At 47.2% G+C, this 20889-nt stretch overlaps 10 protein-coding genes across 10 annotated transcripts; 6 read left to right on the top strand and 4 right to left on the bottom strand.

Moving 5' to 3' along the window:
* The first annotated feature begins 37 nt into the window (after positions 1 to 37).
* EDB82DRAFT_498815 (fungal-specific transcription factor domain-containing protein) lies at positions 38 to 2344 on the top strand. The gene is made up of 5 exons (XM_025734742.2): positions 38 to 298; positions 355 to 422; positions 481 to 929; positions 993 to 1900; positions 1962 to 2344. The coding sequence occupies exons 1-5, from the start codon at positions 68 to 70 to the stop codon at positions 2283 to 2285; spliced, it is 1980 nt and encodes a 659-aa protein (XP_025585518.1). The 5' UTR covers positions 38 to 67; the 3' UTR covers positions 2286 to 2344.
* Positions 2345 to 3871, bottom strand: EDB82DRAFT_498812 (uncharacterized protein). Its single transcript, XM_025734741.2, has one exon. The coding sequence runs from the start codon at positions 3482 to 3484 to the stop codon at positions 2396 to 2398; it is 1089 nt and encodes a 362-aa protein (XP_025585517.2). The 5' UTR covers positions 3485 to 3871; the 3' UTR covers positions 2345 to 2395.
* Positions 3872 to 4108: 237 nt separating this feature from the next.
* Positions 4109 to 6448, top strand: EDB82DRAFT_545472 (fungal-specific transcription factor domain-containing protein; the record flags this gene model as incomplete). The annotated part of the gene is made up of 4 exons (XM_065609436.1): positions 4109 to 4267; positions 4326 to 4628; positions 4685 to 5155; positions 5216 to 6448. The coding sequence occupies 4 exons, from the start codon at positions 4109 to 4111 to the stop codon at positions 6446 to 6448; spliced, it is 2166 nt and encodes a 721-aa protein (XP_065464802.1).
* Positions 6361 to 7735, bottom strand: EDB82DRAFT_169957 (Alpha/Beta hydrolase protein). The gene has a single exon (XM_025734739.2). It carries the CDS (start codon positions 7439 to 7441, stop codon positions 6614 to 6616), a length of 828 nt encoding a protein of 275 aa, XP_025585515.1. The 5' UTR covers positions 7442 to 7735; the 3' UTR covers positions 6361 to 6613.
* Positions 7736 to 7744: 9 nt separating this feature from the next.
* EDB82DRAFT_498804 (major facilitator superfamily domain-containing protein) lies at positions 7745 to 9967 on the top strand. Its single transcript, XM_065608582.1, has 8 exons — positions 7745 to 8035; positions 8091 to 8224; positions 8275 to 8398; positions 8449 to 8655; positions 8705 to 9070; positions 9120 to 9490; positions 9545 to 9608; positions 9662 to 9967. Exons 1-8 carry the CDS (start codon positions 7818 to 7820, stop codon positions 9903 to 9905), a joined length of 1728 nt encoding a protein of 575 aa, XP_065464801.1. The 5' UTR covers positions 7745 to 7817; the 3' UTR covers positions 9906 to 9967.
* Positions 9968 to 10596, bottom strand: EDB82DRAFT_498803 (ACT domain-containing protein). The gene has a single exon (XM_025734736.2). It carries the CDS (start codon positions 10505 to 10507, stop codon positions 10076 to 10078), a length of 432 nt encoding a protein of 143 aa, XP_025585512.1. The 5' UTR covers positions 10508 to 10596; the 3' UTR covers positions 9968 to 10075.
* A 316-nt stretch (positions 10597 to 10912) lies between these two features.
* On the top strand, positions 10913 to 15049 carry EDB82DRAFT_545469 (uncharacterized protein; the record flags this gene model as incomplete). The annotated part of the gene is made up of 4 exons (XM_025734734.2): positions 10913 to 11209; positions 11240 to 12491; positions 13334 to 13610; positions 13663 to 15049. 4 exons carry the CDS (start codon positions 10913 to 10915, stop codon positions 15047 to 15049), a joined length of 3213 nt encoding a protein of 1070 aa, XP_025585510.2.
* A 608-nt stretch (positions 15050 to 15657) lies between these two features.
* EDB82DRAFT_461086 (glycosyl hydrolase) lies at positions 15658 to 17781 on the top strand. Its single transcript, XM_025734733.2, has 2 exons — positions 15658 to 15947; positions 16000 to 17781. Exons 1-2 carry the CDS (start codon positions 15806 to 15808, stop codon positions 17604 to 17606), a joined length of 1749 nt encoding a protein of 582 aa, XP_025585509.1. The 5' UTR covers positions 15658 to 15805; the 3' UTR covers positions 17607 to 17781.
* Positions 17782 to 17937: 156 nt separating this feature from the next.
* EDB82DRAFT_445244 (uncharacterized protein) lies at positions 17938 to 19254 on the top strand. Its single transcript, XM_025734731.2, has 4 exons — positions 17938 to 18184; positions 18239 to 18465; positions 18514 to 18860; positions 18910 to 19254. The coding sequence occupies exons 1-4, from the start codon at positions 18080 to 18082 to the stop codon at positions 19152 to 19154; spliced, it is 924 nt and encodes a 307-aa protein (XP_025585508.1). The 5' UTR covers positions 17938 to 18079; the 3' UTR covers positions 19155 to 19254.
* Position 19255: 1 nt separating this feature from the next.
* EDB82DRAFT_498797 (HotDog domain-containing protein) lies at positions 19256 to 20873 on the bottom strand. The gene is made up of 2 exons (XM_025734730.2): positions 20417 to 20873; positions 19256 to 20364 (listed from the first exon to the last, which is right to left on the bottom strand). Exons 1-2 carry the CDS (start codon positions 20770 to 20772, stop codon positions 19296 to 19298), a joined length of 1425 nt encoding a protein of 474 aa, XP_025585507.2. The 5' UTR covers positions 20773 to 20873; the 3' UTR covers positions 19256 to 19295.
* Between the last annotated feature and the right edge of the window lie 16 nt (positions 20874 to 20889).

Raw genomic sequence — 20889 nt, 5'->3', positions numbered from 1 at the left:
TCCGCCCTCTTCTCTCTTCCCCCATTTCTTTACCAACCCCAGACAAGAAGAAAAGCGTATTAGTCCAATGTCCGACTCCCAAGACGACTCAGACGGCACGGAGAGCCGCCGTAAGAGAATCCGCCAAGCCTGCCTCAACTGTAGAAGGAAAAAGGTCCGCTGCACTGGAGAAAAGCCGACTTGTAGTTTCTGCGTGCGACTGTCACAAAGATGCCTGTATGCTGAGGATAGAAGGAGTTTGAAGAGACCATCAATTGTGCTACCAACTGGCGACAAAGAAGTGACTGGCGCTGGAATGGTAAGCCTAAAGATTATGGTTGATGTGATGTATACTGATCGTTATTGTTGGGTCAGCATACTATCACAGAGAGGTTTGCCATTCTCGAGAACCAGATTTCAACATTGCAGAGCACAATCGAAAAGTAAGTCACCCATTTACTTCATGTGCTTTCACCTGCACCTCTGTATTGACCAGCAAAGATTACTACCACTTGTCGAAAACCAGAACGCCGCGCCTACCAGGCGCACTCTTGATCAAGTCAGCACTCCAGCGACAGGCATACTTCAAACACCCTCAACAGTTCAATCACCAGCATTTGATCGTCCCCAATTACAGTCGCTCATTTATGCAGCAGACATTTATTTCCGCTTCTGCCATAGTCAACCCTACTCCCTCTTCCATGAATCGACCTTCCGGCAACGTTTAGTGGACAACTCACTCCCTTCATATCTGCTATGGGCCTTTCTATCGGCAGCAAGGCGCTACTCGACTTTTCCAGTTGCTCCGCTCAACTGTGCTGATGATGCATCGGCCTACGCTGCTAAAGCTTGGGAATGCATAGACCTTCCTTGGAGTGGTTCAGATTCCCCAGAGAAGATTTTAACAGTCATTCAGACTATCATCTTGATCGTCAGCACCGAAGTACCAGGTGAGCTCTTTTGAATCTGAAAGCTTTGATCTCAGAAGCCAGGCCGTTAACGTCCGTGAACAGCTGGTCTCTGTACTCAGGCTCATATGAAGCTTGGCTTTGCCGTTCGCCTGGCGCAGAACAACAAACTGAATATGGAGCCAGACGTTTCGATACCAGTCGCTGAGCGTGAAGAGCGCAGGCGAACATTCTGGTCATTATTTCTAATCGACAAGTTAATTAGTCTTTCTCGTGGGCGATTTTGCGCCATCAGGGATGAAGAGTGTAAACTATCTCTTCCGTGCTCCGAAGAAGCTTTCCGGGAGAGCCGGGAAGAGCACACACCAAAGCTTGAGGAGTTGACTCAAGATTGTGTGGATCAAGAGGCAGTAGATGGGTGTTGTCCATTGGGACTCATCGTAGTCATGGTATCGATTCTAGGCCGAGTCTCTCACTATGTGTTACACGACACCAAAACGCCCCAAGTTGCCTGGTCTTCGACGTCTCCTTATGCCACTTTATCATCTACTCTTCTTCAAGCTGAACATTACTTCACGATGGACGAAAACACTATGGAGAGTCTCAAGAAACGGTGCACTGTTAACGGAATCCTTGATCAGCACCTCGCAGGGTCATTTATTTTCGCCAAGGCCATGTTCCATCTGTCTCATTGCCTGCTTCATCACCCATTTTTGATTCAACAGCATTTGCAGTCAGGCAAACAAAAAGCTCCATCGATTTTTATGAAGACGGCATGGGAAAAATGCAGGACGCATGCCAAGAGTATCACAGAACTAATGGAGATGAAGAATCAGAATGTTTTGGTGTTGACATCGATGTATGGGTATTGCATCATGATCGCGGGAACGATTCATGCTCTTTCGATGAACGACGAAAGAGAAAATGTCAGGAAGGAGAGCAAGGAACATTACCGTGCTTCGATTGAATCTCTACAGGATTTATCGCGCTATTGGGCACATGCAGCGCTGATGGTAAGTTGGCCCAGTTCCAAAATATCTTTTGCTTCAAGGAAGTCTGACCAGTTCTCTACAGGTCAAACGGTTGGAACGGTTCCATAACCAGTGCGAGACTCGTGGCCAGGAACTCTCCCCGTGCAATTCCAACGTGGAGCGGCCGCCTGGAGATGTCAAGGCGCTGTGGCAGAGCGTCGACTACACGTCGTTGTCAACCCCGACAAGACCTGGAAGTCCAACGTCGGCAGCACACAATACGAGTCAGGAAGATTGGGCACTTTCTGGAGATATGTTTGACTTTACTGGCTTTGGTGGGTTTGCCGAGGGTGTCGATATCTTCAGTATCTCCCTTGTTGATGGGGATATGATGTTGGATGGTGAGATGCCAGTTATAGGTGCTTGAATCACATGTCGGAAATATCACAGTGTGATGTCATGCAGTCTTTATATGTGAAATCAATAATTTTCTTCTTCAGTTTAACAAAGTTTATCTCCCAAACATGAAACTAAATGCTAGCGCTCGCAATCGAATACAATACCGTTTTTGTTCCGCATATCTTCCACAACAGTGAGAACACTTCTGCTGAGTACCCTTAGATCACCTTCAGCTGCTCTGTCTCCCTCGTTGATGATTCGACCAAGTTCCTGAGCCTCCCAAGTCAGGTTCAACATGTTAGTGTATTCGGGACTCGTATTCCCAAGCTCTTCTCCATCTTGAGATCCCCGAGGGATATATTTCATAGTACAGATATCTGTCACATTCGAAGGTTGACTACCCTCTATGCAGATAGTCCCCTTCTCACAATATATCTCTGTTGGTGCATGTGAATCGTAAAGCTTACTTGTTCGAGCTTGCAGAGTAAATCTTTGCTTGTGCTTGGATATCTCAGGTGTGTAATCAAAAACGATCAAGCCCCCACCATCGACGCCTGTTTCAAGCATCACGGGAAAATATGTCTGAAAGGCAGGTACACCAAAAAGTCGAATGGCAAAGGTGACGGGATAGACACCCATGTCCATCAAACAACCGCCGCTGAATTTGGGAGAAACCACGTTGGGAATGTTTGTATCAGTCATTTCGCCGAACAGTGGAGAGTAGACTGCCATGGAAAGGCTGGCGCCATAAATCTTGCCAAACTTTCTGGTCCTCGCTTTCTCATCATCGAACAATCTTTGTAAAGTTTTAAAGTTGGGCTCTTGGATATGGCGATAGGCCTCTAGAATGAACAGATCCCTGGAATCAGCCAGTTCATAGAGTGCCTCAAGCTCGCGCATGTTGGAAGCAAAAGGCTTCTCCATGATGACATGTTTTCCAGCATTCAAAGCCTTCACGCCTTGTTCGTAATGTAGAGAGTTTGGCGACGCAATGTAGACCACGTCGATGTCTCGGTCGTTGAGCATGGAGTCTAGGTTGTCGTATGCTTCCACAGACGAAGTTTCTTCGATGGAGGGAGTTTCTGTAATGAAGCCCTTGGCAGTATCGAGTTTCCTCGAGTATACCGCTCTAAGGCGGAACAATTTACTCTCGTGACATGATTGTATAAACGAGTTGGTAATCCAATTTGTGCCAATGACGGCAAGTCCAAGAGGAGTAGGCATCATGAGTGCTTGATGAGTTTGTGTTTCAAGAATCGACAACCCGATAGATTACAGTTTGGGGACTGGTAATGAAGATTTGGTCTCTTTATAGCTGCCAATGTGTAATTTATGACGGCATGGTCGAGGTGAGCAGATATGCTGTGAGATACTGTGCCTGTTAGTGATGACCAAGTTGTGAGGAAGCTATCTAGCTAGATACGGTAATACTCGGCGAGAGCATTACCCATTTCGAAATATTGTGCTTACTGTGACTACCGTAAGAAGTAATTTCCGCCGGACTGATGTCATCAAGCTAGTGTGGCTAATTCTTATTTAACATGTGCCTCGACTGTTTTGTGTTTCTAGATAACATCCAATCAATGATTTATTTCATTAATAAAAAACGAAACGATATTCTATCATTATTCGCGTCAAAGTTTCTCGTGCATTGGTAAGACGTTTGATTGGCCTATAATTGTTTACGTATCCCTGCTATTGATCCAACCGGGGTCGTGCAAGAGCCCGAGATGCCGAGTAGAACACACATCGGGTCAATACAATGTCACGAACTTCCCGGTCTAATAGAAATAACATTCCTCTTGAAACACATTGCATAACCAATTCATTACCTGTAATCATCTACTCATCATGAGCGCTCCATATGTTAATGGTCATCATTCCCAAGACATGCCGAACGACTCCGATGGCGGCTCTATCCAGAAACGCCAGCGAGTCTTGGCATGTACTTATTGTCAACAACGGAAGATCAAATGCAACCGCATATTTCCTTGTTCCAACTGCATCAAGGTTTGATCAGTCGCCCAGGATACAAGATCACTCTCCAGTGCAGGATTGACATGTACAGGCCAACTTGAACTGCACTCCATCAAAACCGACTCCTGTGCGCAAAAGACGAACACCAAATGTCCTGCTACAAGAAAGAATCAAAAAAGTAGAGGCCTTGCTGGAGCAGTATACACTTCAGGGATCGCCTGCTGAGCCTACCTCTGCACCTACACATGAGTCTCTGGATTTTTCACCTTCCGCGTCTCCCGCTCCGTCGAACGGGCTTTCGACTCCAATCTCATCCGGCGCCGGTAGACTTGTAGTCAAGAATGGCGGCTACAAGTTCTTGGATAGCATGGTCTGGGGGACTATTTACGATAACGTCAGTAGCTTATTACGGAGATTGGAACGCTCAGACTAACTCTTAGAGAACAACAGCTGGAAGAGATGCGCCATATTCTTGACCAAGAAACCTCAGACGACGAAACATGCCCTTCACGGGCCTCGCCACCCACGCATGAAGATGTTGACTTGCTTCTGGCTGCAGCGTCATCTTCCAACCTTGGGGATCACCTTCCCTTGCCATTTCAAATCCTTCGATTGTGGCAAGTCTTTCTAAACAGAGTCAATCCTCTGAGTAAGATGATACATGGCCCTAGCACGGAGCAGTTGATCATAAGCGCAATGACGAATCCTGAAGACATGCCTCACAAGTCTAGAGCCTTGCTGTTCTCCATCTGCCTCGTTTCCGTCGTTAGTCTTTCAAAAGAAGAAGCCAAATCGATGCTGGATCTACACAAGAATGAAGCCATCCGACGATTCACAGATGGTCTGAAAACAGCACTGAACAAAGTGAATTACCTCAGAAACTATGACATGCCTATTCTACAAGCATTGGTGCTCTACTTGGTATGGTTGCCACAGTATCTTGAAATGCAATATGATCTTTACCACTAACTACTTCTGCAGATCTCATTACAAGGCCGTAGCAATCACGATGCAGTCTGGGTTCTCAGCGGCGCAGTCATCAGGATCGCTCATAAAATGGGTGTCCATCGTGATGGTGAAGTACTCGGATTGACCCCATTCGAAACCGAGATCCGTCGCCGTGTATGGTGGCAGATTCTAGCACTTGACTCCATGTATGCAGCAACCTCTGGGATGAGGCCGACGTCGTTGCTTTCTGGGGCCGACACCAAGAAGCCCCAGAATATCAGCGACATAGACTTCTCCCCCGACTCCATATCCATTCAGTCCAAAGAAGGTCCCACAGAAATGGCATTTACCATGGTAATTTACGAGGTTATTAGCTTCATCTCGGATCATCACATGTCCGACTTTGAACAATTGCTTCTTGGGGGCCTGGGAGTTGAGCCAGGAACTCCAGAAGGCGAAGAATATCAGTCTTCGTTACAGGAACTGCGAGGTCTAGTAGATGAGTTCGACGACAGGCTAAGCGAGATCGAGAAAAAGTATTGTGATCGCTCAGGAGGACCGATCCATGCTCTGGCACTATTTCTTCGCCCGCATATCATGGAGGAAGGTCGATTAATGTGCACACCGATGGCAGAGACCCCAGAATGGGGCACCGAGCTTCAGAACCCCAAGGATAATTTCTTTCGTATCTGGCTCGCCCACAACGAGGGCGCTATCAAAATGTACGAGATGGCAAGTCAAGGAAACTTTCTTTGGGCATTCAAAACGCACTTCCACCTTGACTCACTTCTGTTTTTGGCCGGTCAACTTGTTGAGCGCTCACCAATCGGGCCGTTCGCCGAGCGTACGTGGCGACTGTTTGATAATTTCTACCGTTATCATGAGGAGTTATGGGATGTTACTACTAAGCTGCATCTCCAGCTGGCTAGGCTTCTGCTTAAGTCTTGGGAAATTCGCGAATCGACGCTTCAAAAGATGGAAGCTCCTGTCGATGTCCCTATCTTCATACCCAAGCTGAAGATAGAGTTGTTACAAGCTGGACTATTCCGGACAAGTCAGACTATCTTTCCATCGCACCATTTGAATTGCGATAATCAAGGAGGCTATGTCGACAATCTGGAATTCGGCGATAATGTCCCGCCTGATTTGATACAAAACCCGGCAATGCCCTTGGAATGGTCTATGATGGATGATCAACAGATGATGGATGCACAAAACCCAGCGCTTCCTCTCTTTGCCTTTTTTAATAGCACTAATGGCTGGTGAAAGAAGGTATATTACACATGAAAGGAGATCCGGAGAAAAGATGTTCATGGGTCTCAAATTGTGAGATAGGCTTGGTATAGATTGGAAATATTCTTAAACGAGAAGGAGATGACAGCTCTCTGATATTGATTTACAACGATACGGACTATTCCCATCGTATTGCCCTCACAGTAGATTGACGAATTCTTCAGGCAAAGGTTTGTCTTCGACCCAAGCCTTGATTCCATCAGCGAATAATTCTGGAAACTGAAGATTCCAACCATGAATGGCTCCCTTTATGACACAAGCCGCGCTTTTCTTTCCATCACCAAGCCCCTGTGAACAGAATAGCTGAGCCATCTCTTTCGTCCCCTCGATATTATCACCTTGATCTCCGGCAATAGCCAATATTCGCTTATCCTTTGCAGCGACATCATTTACAGCCTCTTCTCCCCACTTAGCAAGACCCCCGTAAGCGTCGTTGACCAAGTTCCAATCGTTATTGCAAGCAATCTCATTCTTCAATAGAGTGTGATCCTTGAGACCGACCCTCCAGACGCTAAACGTGTAAAAACCAGAGTTCAGGACTAGCTTGAGTCCATAGTACAGAAGGCTGGGTCGCTCAGCCATCCAAGTCTGCCATGACATGAATGGCGCCGCTCCAGTGACAAATGCCGATATGACAATGCCTGGATGTCGACGGACTATCTCCATTGTTGTAAAGCCTCCCAGCGAGAGCCCGACGACATGCGCTTGGCCATTGTGGGCGTAGGTTCGGATAAGATGCGCGACAGAGTCTGCGCCCAGTTCGAGAGACCAGGGTCCAACTTGTTTGGACTTTGAGTGCTGAGGAAGATCGGGAATTATGAGATGATAATCGCCAAGGGATGGTACGACGTGCTCCCATTCGAGGTTGCAGGAGAAGAGGCCGTGGATTAGCACGACTGTTGTGGCGGACAACTCATTGTATGAACAAAAGAATAGCTCCTTCTGAGTTTGAGATGTTTCTGACATGACTAGATTTATGTTATTTCCTAGCCTTTGTTGAAGGGGGTTGACAATCGTTTTCAAGGAAGGACATGCATTGTCCCAGCCATTGCTCGGGATGAAATTTGCCCGACTGACCTCCGTTCAATTAGGCTAGGAAGGATTACGCTAGAAGTAGCGACAGGCTTGTGAAACGTTGGCTGCTTACTTGTAATTCTAGGTATTGGGCAGTTGGCATCCAGCGGCAAATGTGGTGCAGTGAGAGTACGCGGCTCTATTATTAGTGGCCAGTAATTTTATAGAATCATATCATCATTCTATACCTACACATATCAATAAATAGGACTTTCCCTGAGTTTCCCGCCAGCATCACTGCCGACTAAACGCTATAGCATCTGTCATAATGCAGCGCCTTACAAGTCGGGCCCAAGTGTCTGGGCATGGCCTTGAAACAATTGACCTTAGTAGCCCTAGAACAGAACAAGCGACCCAGCGAAATAACGACAAGAGACCCACCTCCGATACCGACCAGGTGTTTGTACCAGCTCAAGGAGACCTTACAGAAGATAACAATGAGGTCAGATATCTGAAAGGTTGGAGGTTCTACTGTCTGACTGCAGCGTGAGATTTTACCATTTCTCTCCGTGTTTGACACCGTCTAACATTAGCTACCTAGGTTATGGTTGAGTCTCTTCCTCTCCACGCTTGAAACCACCATTGTCAGCACATCGTTAGTTTCTATTACAGACGCCCTGAATGGATTCATACTAAGAGATTGGATCATCACCTCTTATCTCTTGACGTACACCGGTCTGCCAATTACATGATGTTGTTGAAAAACAGGCCACTGACGAAGCTAGGTTTCCTAACTGTATATGCCAAGTTGAGTGATGTATTTGGAAAGAAAACCATGCTTTTACTCGCTATTCTGATTTTTACGGTGTTCTCTGGCCTTTGCGGCGCCACTAGTAACGTCGTTGACCTGTGAGTTCTCACCGCTTCGCTACCTGTCTAGGCACTGAACTTTCCCTCAGCATCATTCTCCGCGCATTCCAGGGAATAGGTGCATCTGGCATCTACTCCATGATCTTGGCAATTGCTCCAGTCCTAGTGCACATTGACAAGTACGCAAAATACATGGGAATTGTTTCGACTGTCTTTGTCACTGCAAGTGTTTTGGGTCCTATCCTTGGTGGTGTCATTAGTCAACATTCCACCTGGCGTTGGGTTTTCCTCCTCAAGTACGTCCCATCTGTATGTCCAATAGTCTCTGTGCTGACACGATGAAAGTGTCCCAGGGGGTGCCCTGGCTTTCATTCTTGTGGCCATTTTCTTGCCAGCATCCGAACAGTCGTCCGGATCGTCGCTCATTCCGATTATTCGCTCTAAGCTGAGTCGTTCGAATTGGGTGCGTATTGACTACCTTGGCATATTTCTACTACTTTCAGCATCTGTCCTACTTGTATTTGCCCTAGAAGAGGGAGGTACCCGATACCCGTGGGATAGTGCTGTTGTGATATCCATACTTGTCATCGCAATTGTGTTCTTTGTTGGATTCGGCTTTTGGGAAGTGCATGTTGAGCACTCATCGAGTAAGCAAGAACCTGTATTTCCTCCAAGTATCTGCGACGACAGGATATGCAGTGCCATGCTTCTGTGAGTTATGTGAGCTTTGATCCCGATATCCTATACTGAATTGCGATAGAACAACATGCTTTGTCGGATTCCCCTTCGTATCAATGGTGGTCAACATCCCACAAAGAGCTCAAGCAGTATATGGCATGTCCCCTTCTCAGGCTGGCATTAGTTTACTCCCAATGATGCTCTCATCACCTGCAGCAACTGTTCTTTCCGGATACCTCACTGGTAATGCAAAGATCCCGCCAGTATACCCCATCATTGTTGCTGCGGCACTGCAGGTACTAGGTGTCGGCTTGATGTGCTCGTTACCAACAGCCTCAACCAAGATGCCAAACGCACAATATGGCTACGAAGTACTCATGGGCATCGGGTTTGGATTGGGTCTGACTACAGTTTTGACTTTTGCCCGGATTGTAGTTTCTGCAGCCAATCTATGTAAGCAATAATCTATCATTAGTGATTACAGCTTGAAATACTGACATCTTCGAGCCGTGATGATGGGCGCCTTGACACAGATCAGAGTCCTGGGTGGCACAGTATCGCTAGCTATATGGTAAGTCCAGCTTTAACAAACCGTGAAGATACAGAAAACTGATGATGATGTAGCGCCGCCATTCTTAACAACCATCTGAAGCCAAGATTGTCAGATATCGTGTCTGCGAACCAGGCGGTAGCGATCTTTGACTCCATATCTTCCATCGATGATCTGGACCCGATTCAACAGCTGGCCGTTAGAAGAGTGTTTGCTGAAGGTTATAACAAACAAAATATCTTCATGACAGCTATGGCTGCTGCAGGATTGGTTGCGTCATTATGTTTATGGGAGAAAAGACCGCGAAAAGCGCAATAGGGACGGAACAGATGATCAAGGCAGCTTAAGAGTTTCGCAGCAAATCGCAGGAAAGCCGGAGTGGTTATCCTATCATGAAATCGTCCATTGATCAACATGATTACACTTGATATGTAGTCTCTCCTATGTATTTTTGAAGTCCCTCAGATGCATCCTTGTTATGCTTTCTCTTATGCCTTGTTCTTGTTTTCTGCCGCTATCTGCGCAAGGACTTCTGACGATTCATCCTCTCGACCCAGAGGTACGAATATGTGATCATGATAGAACCCGCTGACAGGATTACAACCAATTCCTTTCGCTGCCAGTTTTGTAGCGATGACTGCCATGAACCCCACAGCTTCCAAGCTCGATGTGACATTGAGACTGATCATCTTGCAAGGGAAGAAATAGTCCATGTTGTGAGACTCTGCATATTCCTTGCTGACAATTGCAGTCACGCCCTCGGATTCTCTGAACAGCATCTGAGTCTCGGACAATGGTGGTAGTTTTGATAGGTCTGTATAAGTGGCAAAGACGTAGATGGTTGGGTGCAGGGTTGAAGTGAGAGTTGATAGAAGTTTGCTCAGGGAGAGCTCGCCGGGGTCTTGGGCCATCAAAGACATGGTGGAGGATGGGTTACGATGAGATTTATGATCAACCTTTTGGCAGGGTTCGCAATTGTTATGAGTGACAGATAGTATGTATGAACATTGGGTGTCGGAATGGAATGGATTGCGGGCACTCATTACTTATAGATCAGTGGGCCTTGAAGTCCACTAAAACAGCCCCATCACGTCAGTGGCAGGGCGCGCCGTAGCTTCAACATGTCCACACTCCGTGCTATGGAACGAATTGCTTCCAGCCTAGGAAGCTGTCAACGTAACAAGCCTTTTCACCAATACGGCCTTCATACCCGCAGGGCAGATATTCATTCCACGCACCCACTTTCCGGCAAAGAGTGGATTATCTATTCAGCTACAATCTACAGAGCATTTAATTTTGCGCTCTTACCCCGCATGTAGCAGACAATGAGGCTCATCAACACCAAAACTCTAAAGCTTGAGGAGTTTCAGAGCCACATCCCGACATATGCCATCCTATCCCACACTTGGGGCGATGAGGAGGTATCATTCGTCGACTGGCAAGACAATTTGTCTGACTTCAGAATAAAATCTGGGTTTGACAAAATACAAAAGTCTTGTCATCAAGCTCGCCTCGATGGTTACGATTATCTCTGGTGCGATACGAACTGTATCGACAAAAGAAGCTCTGCAGAGCTGAGTGAGGCAATCAATTCCATGTTCAGCTGGTACAAAAACTCTTCAGTTTGTTATGCCTACCTTGCCGATGTACAGCCTGGCGACCTGCAATCCTTCTCTTCCTCTCGTTGGTTTACTAGAGGATGGACGCTACAAGAGCTTCTAGCACCCAAGTCTTTCATCTTTTTCGCCAAAGACTGGTCCGTTTTCGGAACAAGAAATTCCCTATCTGAGAAGATTTTTGAAATCACGAAGATCAAGAAAGATCATACCGGAGACAATATCCATCAAGTCAGCGTCAGCGAGCGCATGTCTTGGGTGTCACACCGCGAAACAACGAGAGTAGAGGATATAGCATACTGTATGCTTGGCATCTTTGATATCAACATGCCCTTACTATACGGGGAAGGGAACAAAGCATTCATTCGACTCCAAGAAGAAATTATTCGTGTCTCGAATGATCAGTCAATATTCTGTTGGGAGTGGAACAGGGAATGCGTTCCTGAAAATTGGCCAAGCATGCTATCGCCATCACCAAAGACGTTTGAAAACTCTGGTTCATACTACAGACCACCATGGGCCAACGATTCTTTGTCATACGCCACAAGCAATTCTGGGCTATCGATTAGTCTAAAACTTCTTACTATTGCGTATACGAGAACCCTTTGGCCTACGACGGCTTATAGGAGCTTCGACTCAAAGGGCTGTCGCTACTTGGCTGTACTCGATGTTGCCTGCCATGATACTAAGCAACATGTCGCCATAGTCTTGCAAAAGCTTCCCCTATCTCGACGCTATGCCAGATTCTCCTTTCCTCATCGACCTACGCCTATCAACAATGTCAGTGGTATACCTCTATCGAGCTTATATGTTGCAGGCCCAAGAGACCAACAGCTCTTGATGGCGCAGTCACCGATGTCAATAAATGCTCCTAGGTTTGGTCTATTTGTCACTGTGAGTTGCCCCAGTAAGATCAGTGCTATCTCCACCAAACCGGAGGTAGATCACCATTGCTGGACTCATGCTTTGCGTCCACTCACTGATAATCTGTTTGGGGCTGTGTTCGTGGTAAAGCTTGTAGTGGACCTTCCATCAGGGCAACCATCGACGGACTCAATTGCTGTCTTCTGCTTTGTGGGCGTGGACGCAACATCTATCGAGGAGTTCTTTTGTCAAATCCTCGAGATCCGAGGTACTGTTGATGACAGGTTCGTGGTCGAAGAAAATGTTGCTTATTACGAGTCCAAAATCCGTGACTCTGTTCGAAGCTCAGGATTTCCTGATGGGAAAAGTTCAGCTTTTCCTTCAGACTTCATGTCCATCTCAGATGAGGCCGTATGGTTGCACAGTGGGTCATGGGTTCGCATATCGGATAGCTCCAGAGTCTCTGTGGCACATATCACCATCCCTATGGTTCCACCGTTTCGCTTTCCTTCCAAGGTCAAACCGGGTCTTTTGTCTACTTGAGATAGGACGAGGCAGTGCTCCACGTAGCATGACTGTACTACATATGTCTAATGACTGATATATGGGAAGTTTTCAACACTATACATGGTACTATCAACATCAAGTAGTGATACATACTGGCATTTGTTCTTTTCTTCTCCACCTTGGTCCATCTGGTCACTCTCGATAAAGACCGTCGGACCGACATACTGTCAATACGAACACATGACATCCTTGACTCTTAGTCCAAGCTTCAACAAACTGTCGGACCGACGGAACGCCCCCGTAGTTCAGTCCATTTTTCGCCCCTCAGCCCCAGATCTTCTCCTTCTCCTTAACCCCAGATTTCCTTGGCCTTATCGTGTCGCATCAAGTCGCCAACCCCAGAATCATTCAACGGCGTCCCCAGATGCCGGTTGTTTCTTACCCGAAAGTCTAACCAGTGATATCAAACTTTTTCCCCGGACCGACGAGTTGCTTGGCAAGAAAACACTTGGGTTGGGGAATGACGGGTACTCCTTTTTAGCTTCACTTCGGAGATGAGCTGATTTGGACGCCGTGTCAAGCCAATCCATTGGTTTCACATCAGGAGTTTACGAGCCTGGAAAAGACTGACATTGCTGCACATTGTCAATTGACTCCAGAAGAATTGTATCAGGTATAGTCCCTCAATTTCTGACCCTGCTGGCGGTTAAAATCGTCCCTTGCGTCAAACCTTATTCTCGGACATGGATCGTGACGGAGAAAGCGCGTCGCTAGACACCATCTCGCCTTCCAACACAGCAGCAATGGCGTCCGAAAAGCCGCACCCAACAGTCAAACAGACTGCCAACGACGAGATGAAGGGGCAGTCACAGCACTCTGAAGCCAGCGCCGCCACCGCGCTAGAGCATGAGCTGACGCTTCGAGACGCCCTACGACTTTACCCCAAAGCCATCTTCTTCTCGCTAGTCTTCTCCATGGCTATTATTATGGAGGGTTATGACATGGCCCTAATTGGTTCCTTCTACGGCTACGAATCGTGAGTTCCCTGTCCCGGTCTGAAATGATGTACAAGGCTAACCAGCATGCAGATTCCGTAACAAATATGGCAATCAACCAAATCCCGATGGTGGAATGGTAATTTCAGCTGACTGGCAGACGTACATCCAAGTCGGCGGTATGTGTGGCCAGATCTTTGGCCTGTATCTCAATGGCTGGGTATCTGATGCCATCGGGTACAAAAAGACCATGATTCTGGCCCAGATCATCATGATCGCTTTTACTTTCGTCGTGTTCTTTGCCAAGAATATCGAGATGATTCTCGCGGGTCAGATTCTCATGGGTATCCCGTGGGGCGTGTTTCAGACATTGACGCTTGCATACGCGTCTGATATTGCCCCGGTCGTCTTAAGGCCTTATCTCACAGCCTATGTGAACCTCTGCTGGGTCATCGGCCAATTGATATCGGCTGGAGTCCTCCGTGGACTTTTAGATCTCGATAATGAATGGTCTTACCGCGTTCCCTTTGCCTTGCAATGGCTTTGGCCACCGTTTATCATCCTCGGTACAGCCTTTGCGCCAGAATCGCCTTGGTGGTTGGTGCGAATGGGCCGTCACGACGATGCTAAGAAAGCTATCCTTAAACTCGTCAGTCCTCAGCCAGATATCAAGTTCGATGCGGATGCTCAAGTGTCAATGATTCACGAAACGAATGAGCTTGAAAAGGCCACGTCTGCAGGCACCAACTATTGGCATTGCTTCATGAGAGCTGACTTGCGACGTACTGAAATTGCGTCGATTACATATGTCGCTCAAGCTATGTGCGGCAGTGTTTTAATGGGCTACTCCGTCCAATTTTATGAGCGCGCAGGATTATCATCAAACAATGCGTTCACCCTCAATATTGTTCAATACTCCGTCGGAGCCATCGGAGTCATTCTTTCGTGGTTTCTCATGTCCAAATACGGACGTCGCAGTCTCTATATCGCAGGCACAAGCTGCCTCTTCGTAATTCTTCTTGTTGTCGGTGGTCTCGGCTTTGCACCACAAAAGAATTCTGGTCCGTCTTGGGCAGTCGGCAGTCTACTAATTTTCTACACCTTCATCTACGATCTGGCGGTTGGACCAGTTTGTTACACTATCGTCGCGGAGATTCCTTCGACACGCCTCAAAGCCAAGACAATTGTGCTCGCGCGTAATTTTAATAATATGGCTGGCCTAGTCAATAATACCCTCATGCCAAGGATGCTTGGTGTGCATGCATGGAACTGGGGTGCAAAAACAGGTCTCTTTTGGGCGGCGTTCTGCTTTCTGATCATGGTATGGGCGTATTTCCGATTACCAGAACCCAAAGGCAGGACTTTTGGAGAATTGGATGTTTTGTTCGAACACAGAGTGAGTGCACGGAAATTTGCAAAGGCGCGCGTGGATCAATTTGGTCATAGCACTGGTGCCGTTGAAGTTGAGGGAAACAGGTAGATATACGCTGGAGTACCATTATGAGAGCGTGTACCTGTACTTGTATCAACATGGAATGGTCATTATAAAACAAAGCGTCACGTGCAAATAGTCTGCAGCTTCTCATTCATGCATGCAGTCTCCAAATGATGAAATCTTACACGTGCGGTTAAGATGGTAGTGAGACTAGCTACGCTATCAACTCCCTGCATTTGCACCTGCAGTAAAACATCTGACACGTACGTCTATCCTCACCAATTGATCTTTTGTTGTTGCAAGGGGAAATAATCGGTTATCTCTTTTAAAAAAGCAAAACTCCAGTGGACCTGAATAATGCGGGGGCAATCCGAACGGGCATGACAGGGAACATTGGGTTCTGATCTCGGACCGTCGAGATTCTTAGGGGGCGTTCTTAGCGGCAGTCTGGAAAAGATCAAACACAAAGAGGCGAAGAGACGATCTGCACCTTACGGTGAAGGGATCCACCACTTGAACCCCGTTTCTGTCTGTTGATTGGCGTTGCATCTCTTTGGTCCATGTCGGTCCGACGACACGGGTAACGCAGACGGACGGACGATCGTGGAGGGGTCTAGAGAGGTCGGCTGAATTAGCTACTTATTAGGCAAAACCCATTTTTGACTGTTTTCTCTTACCACGAATTCTTGATCGTTTTATATCCGTTCGATTCCTCCAGATTCTCATCGCCCTGACTGAGTAGAAACTGACTGAAAGCGAACATCAGAACGACCAAGGATTGATCCATCATAGACAGTGACCATGACGGTGAAAAACACAACTCCACGCCCAAGATGGCACCCTTCACCCACATACCATCTCAAAGCACCAAGAGGCTGGATCAACGACCCTTGTGCACCCGGATATGATGCTTCTACTGGTACATATCACTTGTCATATCAATGTAAGTCCACGACTCATCTCAATTCTGCATCCCCAGCTGACTTTGCCACCAGGGAACCCCAAATCCTGCGATTGGGGTGACATCACTTGGGGCCATCTCACGAGTAAAGATGGTTTGACGTGGAAGCAAAACACACAAAACCCTGTCTTGGAACCCTCAGAGTCATATGATAAGGAAGGCATCTTTACAGGTTGCCTACACCCAACAGGTCTCCAGGGCGAGGAAGGCCAGCTTACAGTTATCTACTCGTCCATCACACATCTTCCAATCCACTGGACTCTACCATATACTCGAAACTGCGCTGGGCTCTCTGTAGCCACATCAAATGACGGGGGAAAGACATGGAACAAGAGCGCGCAGAACCCCATTCTGGACGGCGAACCCGAAGGTGTCACTGTCACAGGCTTCCGGGACCCTTTCCTGGCAGAATGGCCTGCTATGGACGAGATTCGAGGCGAGGCAAGCCTGTATGGTTTCGTATCAGGAGGTATCGTTGATGGTGGACCTACTGTGTTCCTCTATGCTATTTCACCGACCGACTTAACCCAGTGGACCTACCTCGGTCCTTTAGTCGACCTCCCCACCGGATATAGCCCCTCTGGTCGATGGGGCGGCGATTTCGGTGTTAACTGGGAATGCGTCAACTTTATGACACTTCACAACGACTCCGAAGAATGTCCGTTTATGCTTATGGGAACAGAAGGTGGAGTGAAGCCCGGGGCGAAGGAGGGTGCTGAGCAGTGGTCATTGTGGATGGCCGGTTCTTTGGAGCAGACACAGGAGGGCCCCAGGCTCAAACCAGAGTTTGACGGCATCCTCGATCATGGATGCCTATATGCCCCAAATTCGTATGAGCATCCCATTACGAAGAACAGAATTGTGTGGGGATGGCTAAAGGAGGATGACTTGACTCTGGCACGCCGCGAGAATAAGGGATGGACAGGATACTTTTCTCTTCCCCGAGAGTTGTTCCTGTACTCCGTCGACAACGTTACAAGATCGCTCACATCTCCACTTCAGGACCTTGGTTGTATCAAGGCCACAGATAATGGAAGAGGGTCTAGTACGGTTCAAACACTTGGTATCCGACCACTTCCGAACTTGGAAGGTCTCAGACGAGGAAAACCAGCGTATTGGAACAGCCTCGATAGCTCGGCAGCTCTGGGAGGTCTCATCAACGCACACTCTGGATGTTGGGAACTGGAAGCCACGATTAAAGTGTCGCCAACCGATCAAAGCATGGGCTTCTGGATCCGACACAACAAAGACTTGACGCAAGGAACAAGCATCCACTTTTCTCCCCAAAATGAAACGATCACCATCAACAAGTCCATGTCAAATAACGAAACTGATATCGAAAAAGCCCCTGTCTCGGGCCCCTTCACTCTGTTCTACTATGACAGAAATGGATCAGAGGAGCTGGAGAAGCTACATCTGCGTATCTTCTGCGATGGAGATGTTCTAGAGGTGTTCGCCAACGATCGCTTCGCTTTATCTACAATGGTATACGCCGATACAAGGGACTGTACTGGTATCAGTTGGTTTGTGGAAAGCCACGAGCCAAGTGAGAGTGTCTTTGAATCTGTCAAGCTATGGGAGAATATGAAAGAGGTGCTAGAAGTGGATGAGCCTATTATTTATGAGCGAAGTCAGCTCTAACTAATGGTTACTATCCCGTGCGCTTGAAGTTGAGAAATATGATGTTATTGATAGATCCACTTCGAGAATAGAGCCATTCATTTTAATCAAAAATTCTTGTCTCGCAGCCATATTTTCAACCTTTTTTGAATCACATGATGAATGAAATTCCTGCCGAACTGAAAAGAAGCATCACAGTAGACGCTGTTGCCGGGATTAAACCCAAGAGAGACTGGTCAGCTTTTTAAGTTGGTTAAGTTGACAGTATTACCACAAACGGTAATACAAATACGCCCCCCACAACTCTGAGGATCAACATTCTCGGATTGGTAATTAACTTCACTAGGTTATTAATATTTCCCCTCTACATCACAGTGGAATAGAAGACATTAGTCAGGGATCCCAGAATATTCCTTTGCTATAAAGTCTTCATCTTGACCCTTGCGTGTTCAGCATTATCAATCATCAAAATCTCACTGCAGCATAACATAACCATGAAAGTCGTAGCAGTCGCTGGTGGAACCGGAAGTGTTGGTAGCACCATTGTCGATGGCCTTGTCGAGTATGGCAAGCACAAAGTATATGCACTTTCTCGATCGGTAATCTCCCTATAAATTCATGTTTCGTTCCTTGTAAGCTAATAACCCTCCCAGGAACGGCCTCCGTCAGGCGCAGTGAACTATCTCAAGGTAGACTATAACGATGTCGACGCTATCACCAAAGCTCTCGAGAAAGCAAACGTCAACATCCTCGTATGCGCCATCAGTGTCGTTTCGCCTGAAGCAAACCAGGCTCAGAAGAACTTGATCCAAGCGGCAGAGCGGTCAACTTCCACGGAGAGATTCGTGATCAGTAGCTTCGACGTGCTTCATGTGAAAGAGTAAGTCGACGATCATTCAACTTCAGTTTCAACTAACCTTGAGCACAGGGATATTGAACTTTCTCCTTTGTCAAGATACACTTTCGAAGCGATTGATATGCTAGAAAAGACAAGTCTTACGTACACACGCATCGCCAATGGCTGGTTTCTCGATTACTACGGCATGCCGCATTGGAAATCCAATCTTGAGCCATGGATCAACGTTCTCAACATGAAGTCGAAGTGGGCAGCTATTCCCGGTGATGGGAGTGTCCAAGCGAGCTTCATCACCTCTCAAGACATGTCCAGATTCGTAGCTCGGTTGATGGACATCGGGGAATGGCAAAAGATCAGCGCTATTCGAGGCATCACGCTTTCTTTTGATGAGCTAGTGCAAACAGCTGAGAAAGCCCGGGGTACGTTGTTAAATACTCAGTCGGAATCATCTCATTAACGAATTGATAGGAGCCAAATTTGAGGTTGCTGTTGATAGTTTGGAAAAGTTAAAGTCTGGCAAGATCTCATTCTTTCCGGACTTTCCTCCTATTGGGCACGGTGATGGAGATGAAGCGTTCTTTGCAATGATCCATTACCAAGCTGGTATTGGTCGCTATGTGGTACCAAGTGACCTTTCATTTTTGGATGACAAGTTTCCTGATTTGAACATCACTGAGGTTTCTGAAGTTATGGGTTCATGGAAAGGACAGTGAGATGATACGTTTTTGTAAAGTTTCTCATTCTGTGCCGAGATTAATTTGTAAAGTGCACCACGTTGATATTTGTGCTGATTAAAATTGAGTTGTTCCTGACATCCAACCTTCATAAACATGGCAACGAATTGTTGATGTATTTTATCTAATCAAGTTTTTCTCAGAAGCTTCGGGTCTCATGTCCGAGGAAGCCTGCTGCTCCTCCTTTCGCTGACTGTCAGCCAGCGCCACACGTCTCCTAGCATCAATATACACCATATACTCTTCATACGTATGAGGTAGAACCTTGAGATCCTTGGGCACAGAGAATGTATAGTTGAACTGGCCAGTAGGCTTAGCAACGCCATGCTCAACGTCGCGAACCTTGCTATCGACTCGGACATGGACACGAGTCATAGGGTTCTCATTGTCGGGGAAACCAGGCTCAGTGCCATCTTCTTCCAATAAAGGAGGGTCAGTGTAAGCAACAGTCGCAGTCAAATATAGAACACTTCCGATTGGGACTGGATTGCGAAATGTACAGGGATCCGCACTGATGAAGGTTGGTCTTGCATGAGCGAAACTGGCCGCGCAACAGAAGGCAAGCTCAAACGTCTGCTTCAAATGGAATCCACCAAATATCATGACCTGATGTCGATTGCGATTCTGCGGCTGCATGATAGACGCAGTTGAAAGCTGTGTTTTTGACATGGCAACAACGTTGGGTGGTTGGCGAAGATCGTTGTTCGGATCATGGTAGGCAAGTTGCCGAAGCCAGATTTGGTGGATTAGTGCAGACTCGGCATCATTAGGCTCAGTTTGGAGAAGCGAAGCCTTAGAGGTCTCCTTCTTGGACAGTGACTTTGCTTCTCCAGCCTTGAAAATCTTCTCTTCCTCCTCGTTGGTGGGCTCGAGCTTAGGAATGTTGACGGGCTTGCGCGTGTTGGGATCCAAGGCTACCATGGTAAAGGTGCATGTGAGAAGGACGTCTTCAGGTTTGCTTGGCTCGCCTTCTTCTCGGGCCTTGGCGACTTTACAAGTAATCTCGACACTACTTCGACCAGAGGCATACGTAACTTGACCACTATACTCAAGATCACAGATTTCAGTGAGGGGATGAGCTATCGTGATTCGGTCGAGGGCGGCAGTGACTGTGGTAACGCCTGGGCCTGTGTGCTTGTAGACAATGATACCAGAAAGGGCATCAAGATCCATGAACAGTGTTCCAAGTCTGACGGAGCAATCAATATGTTATCGGAACGGGTGAAGGGACGAATTCATACCTAATGTGACCGGACGAATTGACGTATGTATCAGACAGCCAAGGGTCCTTCTTGAGAGGTAGCACGACGCGATGATAGCTGTCGCTCATCTTCCTCGGTGTCAAGTCGCGTTCTTTCGGTATGTCATCAGAATTATGAGCCGGTTTCCCTTCTTGCAGTCGTTTGAAAGCTTCAATCCAAGGCATTGGCTTCCGCTGATCAGCCAGACCTTTGAATACGCCATCAGTTTGTGACGTGGCTGTGGTATGAAATGTATTGGCTCTGAGACCAGCCAATGCAGGACTGGCAGACCTAAGTGTATGTGGGCGTCTTAGAGACGCTATCACACTTCTTGCTTCTCTTCCCCTGTACATCATGGATTAATGAGTTGCTGATTGTGGTGATTGAATGAATGATGTTGAGGAATTGTGACGCAATGGCGCGTTTTGGTGAAGCGGTGGAACCCGACAAGTTGCCGATAAGGACGCGATAAC

Source organism: Fusarium venenatum (genome assembly GCF_020744135.1).
Source record: "Fusarium venenatum strain MPI-CAGE-CH-0201 chromosome Unknown EDB82scaffold_2, whole genome shotgun sequence".
NCBI lineage: Eukaryota > Fungi > Ascomycota > Sordariomycetes > Hypocreales > Nectriaceae > Fusarium > Fusarium venenatum.
Note: the sequence above shows the minus strand (reverse complement) of the source record. Positions and strands in the feature narration are given on the sequence as shown.

Excerpts from the sequence above, each read along its gene's own strand:
- EDB82DRAFT_498803 (XM_025734736.2), bottom strand. The coding sequence starts at position 10,507 with ATGTCTTTGATGGCCCAAGACCCCGGCGAGCTCTCCCTGAGCAAACTT.
- EDB82DRAFT_445244 (XM_025734731.2), top strand. The coding sequence starts at position 18,080 with ATGAAAGTCGTAGCAGTCGCTGGTGGAACCGGAAGTGTTGGTAGCACC. Across the intron at positions 18,185-18,238 it reads TATATGCACTTTCTCGATCG|GAACGGCCTCCGTCAGGCGC; the intron begins GTAATCTCCCTA and ends TAACCCTCCCAG. Across the intron at positions 18,466-18,513 it reads GACGTGCTTCATGTGAAAGA|GGATATTGAACTTTCTCCTT; the intron begins GTAAGTCGACGA and ends CCTTGAGCACAG.
- EDB82DRAFT_498815 (XM_025734742.2), top strand. The coding sequence starts at position 68 with ATGTCCGACTCCCAAGACGACTCAGACGGCACGGAGAGCCGCCGTAAG. Across the intron at positions 299-354 it reads AAGTGACTGGCGCTGGAATG|CATACTATCACAGAGAGGTT; the intron begins GTAAGCCTAAAG and ends TTGTTGGGTCAG. Across the intron at positions 423-480 it reads TTGCAGAGCACAATCGAAAA|ATTACTACCACTTGTCGAAA; the intron begins GTAAGTCACCCA and ends TGACCAGCAAAG.
- EDB82DRAFT_169957 (XM_025734739.2), bottom strand. The coding sequence starts at position 7,441 with ATGTCAGAAACATCTCAAACTCAGAAGGAGCTATTCTTTTGTTCATAC.
- EDB82DRAFT_498812 (XM_025734741.2), bottom strand. The coding sequence starts at position 3,484 with ATGATGCCTACTCCTCTTGGACTTGCCGTCATTGGCACAAATTGGATT.
- EDB82DRAFT_498797 (XM_025734730.2), bottom strand. The coding sequence starts at position 20,772 with ATGATGTACAGGGGAAGAGAAGCAAGAAGTGTGATAGCGTCTCTAAGA. Across the intron at positions 20,365-20,416 it reads AATTCGTCCGGTCACATTAG|ACTTGGAACACTGTTCATGG; the intron begins GTATGAATTCGT and ends TTGCTCCGTCAG.
- EDB82DRAFT_498804 (XM_065608582.1), top strand. The coding sequence starts at position 7,818 with ATGCAGCGCCTTACAAGTCGGGCCCAAGTGTCTGGGCATGGCCTTGAA. Across the intron at positions 8,036-8,090 it reads TTCTACTGTCTGACTGCAGC|GTTATGGTTGAGTCTCTTCC; the intron begins GTGAGATTTTAC and ends TTAGCTACCTAG. Across the intron at positions 9,609-9,661 it reads ACAGTATCGCTAGCTATATG|CGCCGCCATTCTTAACAACC; the intron begins GTAAGTCCAGCT and ends ATGATGATGTAG.
- EDB82DRAFT_461086 (XM_025734733.2), top strand. The coding sequence starts at position 15,806 with ATGACGGTGAAAAACACAACTCCACGCCCAAGATGGCACCCTTCACCC. Across the intron at positions 15,948-15,999 it reads ATATCACTTGTCATATCAAT|GGAACCCCAAATCCTGCGAT; the intron begins GTAAGTCCACGA and ends CTTTGCCACCAG.